General features: G+C 41.1%; 1 protein-coding gene across 2 annotated transcripts; it reads right to left on the reverse strand.

Annotated features, from left to right (window-relative positions):
- Nucleotides 1-203: 203 nt before the first annotated feature.
- Nucleotides 204-1,333, reverse strand: LOC124278505. 2 transcript variants are annotated; one of them, XM_046714206.1, is made up of 2 exons: nt 1,153-1,333; nt 204-706 (listed from the first exon to the last, which is right to left on the reverse strand). In XM_046714206.1, the coding sequence occupies exons 1-2, from the start codon at nt 1,246-1,248 to the stop codon at nt 368-370; spliced, it is 435 nt and encodes a 144-aa protein (XP_046570162.1). In that variant the 5' UTR covers nt 1,249-1,333; the 3' UTR covers nt 204-367. The 2 variants fall into 2 exon arrangements, with proteins under 2 accessions (XP_046570162.1, XP_046570161.1); XM_046714205.1 differs by having other exon boundaries at nt 204-729.
- Nucleotides 1,334-10,284: the final 8,951 nt, after the last annotated feature.

A 10,284-nucleotide genomic window follows, 5' to 3' on the forward strand; every position in this document is an offset into this window, starting at 1 on the left:
TCCCCACATGGGTACAATATGTGAAGCCCATTTCTGGTGTCCTCCACCGTGATATTGCTCAAATGTTGCTAAAAGTGACCTAAAACCACACTCACTCACTTACTTAAAGAGAGACACAAAAGAAAACATTGTAAAACTTTATTAGGTCAACACCTTCATAAAATATCCCACGTTTACACGGAGTCCCAAGACATCATGGGAGGGACACATCGACATTACTGAAATATTACAATGAAAATAGTGGCAGATGACTTATCCTTCTCAAAAACATCTCGCAAAACTGCAGTGAACTTGAAATATATTTAAGTATGTCATGAGTCCCGGAGAGCTGCTTGCTGTACGTGGATGTATATGGTGACACACATTGTTACATTTCACGGATCACCCTGTAGACATGAGGCATGTCCACCGTGCAGACCGACATGCTGTCAGACAGGGCTTGAACCAGGACTTCAACAGTTGCCCGTCTTCCCTTCCGCTGTCTCCACGTGTTCAGCATTGCGAATATCTGCATCTGAGGCGATGACTGTGACAGCGTGCACCTCTCCACACTGACGTACGGAAGCCCCAGTCTCAGACCCAGCATCTGGAAACCCCCGCCCACGTGTTGAGACACCAGCAACAGGGTCCTCTCTGACACACACGACCTTCTTTCATCTTCTGTCAGGCGGTTCTCGTCCTCCCAGTCCTCGTCTGGTGGCACCAACTGAGGACAGGGGAAAACAGCAACTTCAACATATGACACGACGAGTACAAAGAATTGTGTAATTTACGCCAAATATATCATATTCATATTCATCTTCTATGCGGAATATATTCTAACGTTCACCTTCTATGAGAAATCTATTCTAGGCTACCCCACCGCCCACATTGTGATAGTATGCGTGAGTCTTAAAATTATGAAGTCATCAATAACATAGATTTCTTTCCTGAGAATCTGAATTCCAAATGTGAATGGAATTTGATTGGTAACTTCACATGCCATCATATGTCAACTCTTTACTATGAATATTATGAATGAATCAACTCAATTTGAGGATGCTAATGTGATAGAGGACTTAAGGAGAGAGGGGGGTAGGGAGAAAGGAAGGAAGGAAGCAAGTAGGACCATGGTAGATTAAGTATATATGAGCGGCAGTTGGAGACACCTACCTGATATCCTGGCCAGGCACAGCAGCACAGCTTCTTCTTCATGCTGTGACATATTCCTCTGAAGGTTGCCAACCTGTTCCATCTTCGACCTGCCATGAGCACAGCGCCTCGAAGTGCGCTCTCTCCCACAACGATAGATACACTGGCAAACTCTGATATATCTCTACGTTATGTAGGGTAGAACGGATTGTTTGAATATCCGCGGATCTTTTGTTATAATGACTTGCATACGAAACTAGAAACACGTTAACGTTGTAATGCTATTTATTACTGATCCTTGGACTGTTCCGTGGACCTTGTTCCAAATATTGATACACTTGTCGGATTCTGGGGTTGCAGAGAGTTTGTCTTAACGCTGTCGTTGAACGTATTGAATATCCCCAAACACACTTAAGAAACTCAAAACGTCAAAGGGGACTACTTTTGTATCTGTCACAGATATGTTATCATGTAATGTAATGTAATGTCAAAGCCATTCAGAGACTTTCAGTTCCGTAAATTGTAAACATGGCCCCATACTTCATGGATCATCATTTGAAATGATCTGATGCGGATCACTTCATGGCTGACACCCGTCTCTACACTAAAAGTAAACTAGTTGGATCAGATCACCAAGTCCTACCTGTACATGAAGAGAGAGTGAGTGAGTTAGAGTTTAGAGTCACATCAGCAGTATTTCTGCCATATCGTGACTAAAACCAGTTATAAATTCATGATAAATACAAAACTGTAGGACAGTAAAACCAACTAGAATATCACAGTATCAAGAATTAAATTAATTTAGCATCTATCTTTAAAATCTGATATGAATCAGGACAATACAAGATTAAAAACGGGCTGAGTATCGCCAGCAACTGAAGGTAGATCACCATACTAGGGACTATAGGGACCTACAGTACTATATATATAGATCACCAGCAACTGAAGGTAGATCACCATACTAGGGACTATGGGGACCTACAGTATATATATATATAGATCACCAGCAACTGAAGGTAGATCACCATACTAGGGACTATAGGGACCTACAGTATTATATATATAGTCATCACCAGCAACTCAAGGTAGATCACCATACAACCTGGCTGTAGGGACTACTGGGACCATAGGGACCTACAGTACTATATATATAGATCACCAACAACTGAAAGGTAGATCACCATACTAGGGACTATTGGGACCTACAGTACTATATATATAGATCACCAGCAACTGAAGGTAGATCACCATATACTAGGGACTATGGGGACCTACAGTACTATATATATAGATCACCAGCAACTGAAGGTAGATCACCCATACTAGGGACTATAGGGGACCTACAGTACTATATATATAGATCACCAGCAACTGAAGGTAGATCACCATACTAGGGACTATGGGGACCTACAGTACTATATATATAGATCACCAATAACTCAAGGTAGATCACCATACTAGGGACTATAGGGACTATATATATATGAGGGTATCACCTACAGTATATATATATAGATCACCAGCAACTGAAGGTAGATCACCATACTAGGGACTATGGGGACCTACAGTATTATATATATAGATCACCAACAACTCAAGGTAGATCACCATACTAGGGACTATTGGGACCTACAGTACTATATATATAGATCACCAACAACTGAAGGTAGATCACCATACTAGGGACTATGGGGACCTACAGTACTATATATATAGATCACCAGCAACTGAAGGTAGATCACCATACTAGGGACTATGGGGACCTACAGTACTATATATATAGATCACAGCAACTCAAGGTAGATCACCATACTAGGGACTATGGGGACCACCACAGTACTATATATATATGTAGATCACCAGCAAGATCAACCACATTAGGATCACCATACTAGGGACTATGGGGACCTACAGCACTATATATATAGATCACTTCAACAACTACAAGTAGATCACCTCATACTAGGGACTAATATGGGGACCTCCACAGTACCATATATGCCATATAGATAGACCACCAGATCACCATACTAGGGACTATTGGGGACCTACAGTACTATATATAGATCACTAAATAACCTCAAGGTAGATCACCATACTAGGGACTATTGGGACTCCACACTATATATATAGATCACCAACAAACTCAAGGTAGATCATCATACTAGGGACTATGGGGACCTACAGTACTATATATATAGATCACCAGCAACTCAAGGTGATCACCATACTAGGGACTATGGGGACCTACAGTATTATATATATATAGATCACCAACAACTCAACAAGGTAGATCACCATACTATTGGGACCTACAGTACTATATATATAGATCACTACCAAGGAAAAATCACCTACATTGGGACCTACAGTACTATATATATATAGATCCAACAACTCAAGGTAGCAACTCATACTAGGGACTAGATTGAGGACTCCACAGTACTATATATATAGATCCATACTAGGTAGACTATTGGGGACCTACAGTACTATATATATATAGATCACCAGCAACTGAAGGTAGATCACCATACTAGGGACTATAGGGGACCTACAGTACTATATATATATAGATCACCAGCAACTGAAGGTAGATCATCATACTAGGGACTATGGGGACTACAGTACTATATATATATAGATCACCAACAACTCAAGGTAGATCACCATACTAGGGACTATTGGGATACCTACAGTACTATATATATAGATCACCAGACTGCGGGACCTGGCTGAAGGTAGATCACCATACTAGGGACTATTGGGACCTACAGTACTATATATATAGATCACCAACAACTCAAAGGTAGATCACCATACTAGGGACTATGGGGACCTACAGTACTATATATATAGATCACCAGCAACTGAAGGTAGATCACCATACTAGGGACTATTGGGACCTACAGTACTATATATATATAGATCACCAGCAACTCAAGGTAGATCACCATACTAGGGACTATGGGGGCCTACAGTACTATATATATAGATCACCAGCAACTCAAGGTAGATCACCATACTAGGGACTATGGGGGACCTACAGTACTATATATAGAGATCACCAGCAACTGAAGGTAGATCACCATACTAGGGACTATGGGGACCTACAGTACTATATATATAGATCACCAGCAACTCAAGGTAGATCACCATACTAGGGACTATGGGGGCCTACAGTGGTTTTTTGCTACATGCATGGACCCCAGCTGGACTTACACCATCCCTTCAGCTAGTGGTGATTGTACCGAGTTTTAGCTATTAGTTAAAACAACGAATATATTACGTTTAAATGTTTGGTAAAGCGAAATTAACCTTTAGAGCTTTGGGACTTAACCTCTCAGGAGGGACAATAATTTTACAATACTTTAAATCTATGCTTTAATACTTTAAGATACAGCCATTAACAATCTGGATTGCCAATTAAATCAACTGATTATGAAATACCAGATATTTCTGTACAGCCATATCAATCAAAACCTATGTAATAATTCAATTTTTATATTTTTTTTATAGTATTAAGCATAAGAGCAAAACCTGTGAAGAATGCTTCATGAATTGAAAGGTACTATTTGCCATATCTTATCTTGTCTTATAATATGCCTCCATCTATTGTTATCTCCCTTGCACTTGACAATCGGAAGTGCTCAGTCAAGTTTAGTTTTGAGGTAACTGTAAAAGCACAGACCTATTAGTCTTCGGTAATAGTAATCTTATAGTATCATTCACAAGTTCGGCTTTCCTTGTTGGGGCTATGAAATGTATACCAGTTATATGTCAGCGAGGTGTGTGGAAGATATTACAATATTATTGTGTGTTGGGGCGTGAAGCTGTCAGACTGCCTTTTGACACAAGGGATTCGGAACTACACCAGCCCACCAGCAGCTGTAGTGCGGCGACGAGCGGACCGTTGATGTCTCCCTTGTAATACAATCGTTTAGGGGCGGTTGGGTAGCCTAGTGGTTAAGGCGTTCGTTCGTCACGCTGAAGACCTGGGTTCGATTCCCTATATGGTTACAATGTGTGAAGCCCATTTCTAGTGTTGGAACTGGAATATTGCTAAAAGCGGCGTAAAACTATAGTCACTCATTCACTACAATCGTTTGTGGTACGCGATAAGCAAATGTAAGACAAAAATTGAAAACAACACTAATGCTGTCGGTAAGAGGTATCCCCTATATACATTTTCTTGATAGTTATTCAGTAATCTCTCTTAAATCACACCCTTTCTACCTGCTATTGATATTTGTAGTAGATCTATGTATATGTAGTATTCGGGTTTAAGGGGATGGGCTGGCTCCTTTAAAGTCATGTTTTCTTAACATTTTTCTCGATAAATTCTGATTTTTCTCACTCCAGAAATATTATCCCCTTCCTTTCCTGAACGTTTTTGTGTTTCCGTTGCTCAAATAATATCTCCCTTTAGAGAAAGATGTGTACGCATTTCGAAATACTGTTCACGATACATCCCCTTGTAACAACCTAATATATGTTCAGCTTCCGAGAATGGCGAATGGTCGAAATCCAATCTAATAAAAACCAGGTGTTTTCGTGGCGATTTCCCAATTTGAAACAACAGGTTTAAAAAGAATGAGAGGCACTTAGAATTGATGAATACGTACAAGACGAGTAAGATGAATTCTTGTATAACACGAGGCACTTTGAGTTCAGATGACTTATGCCCCTTCTTCAGGTGACGAGCCCCTTCTTCAGGGATGCCCTTCTTCAGGTGAGCTTCTTCTAGGTTTATTGCCTTATCAAGACTAGACCCTTCTCCAGGCTACTTCTTGCCCTTCTTTAGGGTGACTTCTTGTAACTCTCCTTCTTCAGGTGATATGAGTGACATGTTATTTTATCACCTGAAGAAAGAACACAAATCACCTGAAGAAAGAAACAGAGTTAACTTCGAGAAGGGCAAGAAGTCACCTGAGAAGGGCAAGAAATCACCTGAGAAAGGGCAAGAAGTCACCTGAAAAGCAAGAAGTCACCTGAAAAAGGGCAAGAGGTAGCCCAGAAGCGTCGTGTTATACAATAAAGAAGAAGCTGTCATCCATATACTCGTCTTATATGTAAAAGAATTCGGTGAGAACACAACCCAAGAATACCAGGTGAAATTGGGTTTAACGTCGTGATTGAGAATATTTCGCTCATATGACGACGTGCATGTGTGTGTATGTGTATTTGCGGCTGCTTGTACTAGCCCAGACTTAAGCTGGTTTTATAGTGCTAGCCCACTGAGATACCATGCCGCATTGAAGCATGAATACCCCCACTCAGACACATTATACTGACTCCGAGCTGACCAGTCCTTGTTGTACCCATTAATGCCGAGCGCCAGGCAGGGACCAACAAGTACCATATTTTAACGTCTTTTGGTATGACGCGGCCGGGGCACCAACGTCTTACAGTAATGTCACGGTATACGTCAATATGATAATAGAAGGATGTCGGACAGGCAGGTACTGTGTAGCCGATTACTCATCGTCCGTCTGCTCGATCTAACTCCCGCAAGCTCCGAGCTGCTAATCCCCAGCTTCAGGCTATTCCTGACGTAAAGGTCCCATCATGTCAGAAAACGTTTCATTGAGTTTAAAGAAAATCAGAACAACCTTCAGGTTTTATCATTAAATTGTTCATCGAACACAATAAATCATTTCCGTGACATTTCATCAGTAATAAAATACACGCGTACGCTGGTGTTATTTTCTTGTAGAAGAGCAACGTGGAATAGGTTTCTTTTCAACCACGAAATTTACATAATTTTATAATATACTGAGTCAAAAGAAACTTCACAAAATGTAATTTGAAAAATAATGAATAATTTTTCTCTGATGATACATCTATGTATCCGAAATGGGATCCCTATCTTTCGACTCTAGAAAAACGTTAGCAAAACCCACTCAAACCCATCCATTCGTCGTGCAAATGACATTAGTGCCAAATCAGGTTTTGCACGTGCAGTCGATCACGTGATCTTCGCATCGAAGTTTTCTTCATATGCACGTGTTTGCATTGGCCTCAAGAATTGAAAAAACACTTTTAAACCACAGTTCTAACGGTACTTGAAATGCCACGATTGTCAAATGTGCAACGTGAACGTGCCGTTGGCATGTTGCAAGCGGGAAGATCAGTTATTGACGTCGCAAAGACCAATGGGATGCAGCGGTCGTACTGTGTATGACTTGCGAGGTCGTCTACAACAAACTGGCACCACTTCTGATCGTCCAAAGGTCGGGTCGTCACGAGCAGAAGACCGCCAAATCGTCCTACGTCACCTACGTGACAGATTTCTGCCGGCTACACGAACCAGGGCTGAGATGTTTAGAGGTCGACTGTCCTCACAGACCATTCGAAATCGGTTGCGGGCTGCCAATCTCCATTCTCGACGTTCATATCGTGGGCCAATATTGACGCCGTTTCGTCAACGTCAACGTCTGCTGTGGGCCCAACGTCGCCCCCGATGGACCCAGAGAGACTGGAATCGAGTCGTCTTTAGCGATGAATCCAGGTTTACTCTCAGATTCCCAGAAGGCAGGCATAGAGTCTGGAGACGACGTCATGAACGGTATGATATGCCTAATGTTGTGTACAGGAAGTCTACAGATTCGGGGGCGGAAGTTGCATGGTGTGGGGTGCTTTCTGTGGGAACAACCGTTCCCGACTTCTGGTCATCCGTGGAAACCCTCACAGCTGCTGCTTACCGCGACCAGGTGCTCACCCTGAACTCGTTCCTTTCATGGCGGCTCATGGCCCAGGTCTACAGTTCCAACATGATAATGCTCGGCCGCATACCGCGATGTTGACACGAAATTTCCTTCAAAACGCTGGAATCAACGTCATGGACTGGCCATCGAGGCCCCTGACCTTAATCCAATAGAGAACGTTTGGGATGCACTTGGGAGAAGGCTTCGTGGTCTTAGGAACCAACCTCAGAATTTGCAAGAACTTAGCGCTGCTTTGCAAGAGCAATGGCGCAGAAGGTGTCCTCCCATTACGCAGACAGCCAGTTCGCAGACACCTTAAAACAACAACATTTACGGTTCAGTGAACAGATTATCTACTACCTGTTACCTACACATTATAATGGAATAGTCCAAATAAAAACACAGGAACAAAATGAAGCTATGTTATGTATTTGAAAGAAGGTAAAGACATAAACATTTCTAGTCTAACGAGTTGGCATCATCATATTGAAAACATTAGCTTATCTATTAGAAATTGCGACACTGTTGTATCATATAAATCAAATAAAGCCAAATGTGAACCTAAATATTATTCATATGGAATAAAGAAGTTATATGTTTTGCACCCATTATTAAGATGTATGACGAGTGCACTTAATTACGATTAATTTAGAATAAATATTAAAAATATGACGCATCTCTCATTTACTGCAAATCAGAATGTTTTCAAATATGTACATATCTATATCTCCAACAAAACGTTTTCTCAATTAACTTCTGTTGTACATATGCTATTATTGGGAGGGGGCTTTTCTATCAATAAACGCAATCAAACCTCTCAGTGACAAACCTGTTTTTATATTAGATAGTAATTGAAAGTAAAATTAATTTTGAGAAGAGATATCATTTATCATTTAATCACAACAAAGTTCTATTTACCCACAATCAAACTTCTCAGAAACAAGCCTGCTTCAGTCTCACCCTGCTCTACTCACTGGACAGTGGACTGTTCCATTATACCCGTAGGTGTTACCCTAATTGACCTTCTAGTGCAGTGTCTGCCAATTGGGTGTCTGTCAAATGGGTGTCTGTCAAATGGGAGATAACCGCGCAGAATCCCCAACCACGTGTTCACAAGCATCAGGCAGTCGATGAGGAGACGGTGTTTGGCAGTGGTGAATGCGCAGGGCGGCCATACACAATATTGAACTGAGAAATTTTGCATTTTTATTCTTGTGACAAGACATTCTGTATACCCATGTTTTGGAACGGCGGTGTAGCCCTAATGGAACTGATTATGGCACTGTCAGTGTATCGAGTACATCCCACAGATCTCAGCAATGAAATAATAACAATTTAACCATCTTACCATCTCTTTGCTCTTTTATAGTGCCCTGAAGAAAGAATGAATGAAGTTTCTGTTTTGACTCAGTATATGTTTTGAAAAAAGAAAATGAAGCAAGGTGGGAGAAACAGCTGTGGTATTTACGACTATCATACATGCTACATGCTACACTATTTACGACTATCATACATGCTACAGAATTGTATCATCTTTGAACATTCCTCCATCGATCCTTCCGTCCTAAAACAATCAGGCATGAATGGCGTGGAATATCATAAATCAACTTACCTAGACTTAGACAAATATTGCCCTCGACAGTCTCTTCTGACATGGAACATATTAGTTGTAAAACATCCAGCCCCAGAAGCCATGAAACATTCATCAGAGGTTGTTAGTTGTATCCTTATTGCGAGTTCTCTGCGATATGGGGTCATTGTTAACCGTTTACTTTATATAGCTTTGATAATTAAACGTTTGTCCGAATCTTTTAGACTGAAGCGCAAACAGATAATTACTTTTCTGATAGGCGAATATTTTGTATAGAAATCAATTTAAGGTGGGAATTGTGTTAATGAAGTTCATTTTATATGTATGAATGAATTCCAATGGGTTTTGGAACCTATTTTGATGTTTTCCAGAAAAAGTATTCCATATAGCTGCTTGTGCTATTATGATAACATGGACTGATTATGAAGGATCCTGGCATGATTCCCTTGGGGTGGCTTCAGATGGAAAGCAGGCTTCTCACAGTGTTGGATGACCAAGACGTACATTGAGACTGTCTCAAACCAAACGAGCCAGTCTCAGTATTCAGGTAGGAAAATTTTGTGTTTCTCCTTTTGTACGTAGGCTTGTGTAACGCCATACTTCTAAAATGTTCCAGCTATATGGCTTCGGCTAGCATAAAGCTGCACTCAGCAACATTCTAGCCATATACGCCGTCGGCTAGTGTAGCCACGCCCAGCAATATTCCAGCTTATATGGCGCTCTGGCTAGTGTAGCCGCTCTCATTAATATTCTAGCTATACGGCGTCGGCTAGTGTAGCCACCTCAGCAATATTCTAGCTATACGGCGCTTGGCTTTTTCAGTGAGCAATACGTAACCGAAATCCTAGCCATCAA

Source organism: Haliotis rubra, unplaced genomic scaffold (assembly GCF_003918875.1).
Source record: "Haliotis rubra isolate DU_JTF1 unplaced genomic scaffold, ASM391887v1 Scf2389, whole genome shotgun sequence".
Classification (NCBI taxonomy): Eukaryota; Metazoa; Mollusca; class Gastropoda; order Lepetellida; family Haliotidae; genus Haliotis; species Haliotis rubra.

Coding starts and splice junctions, on each gene's coding strand:
- LOC124278505 (XM_046714205.1), bottom strand. CDS start 1,234: ATGGAACAGGTTGGCAACCTTCAGAGGAATATGTCACAGCATGAAGAA. Junction 730..1,152: donor GTGCCTGGCCAGGATATCAG/GTAGGTGTCTCC, acceptor CATATGTTGAAG/TTGCTGTTTTCCCCTGTCCT.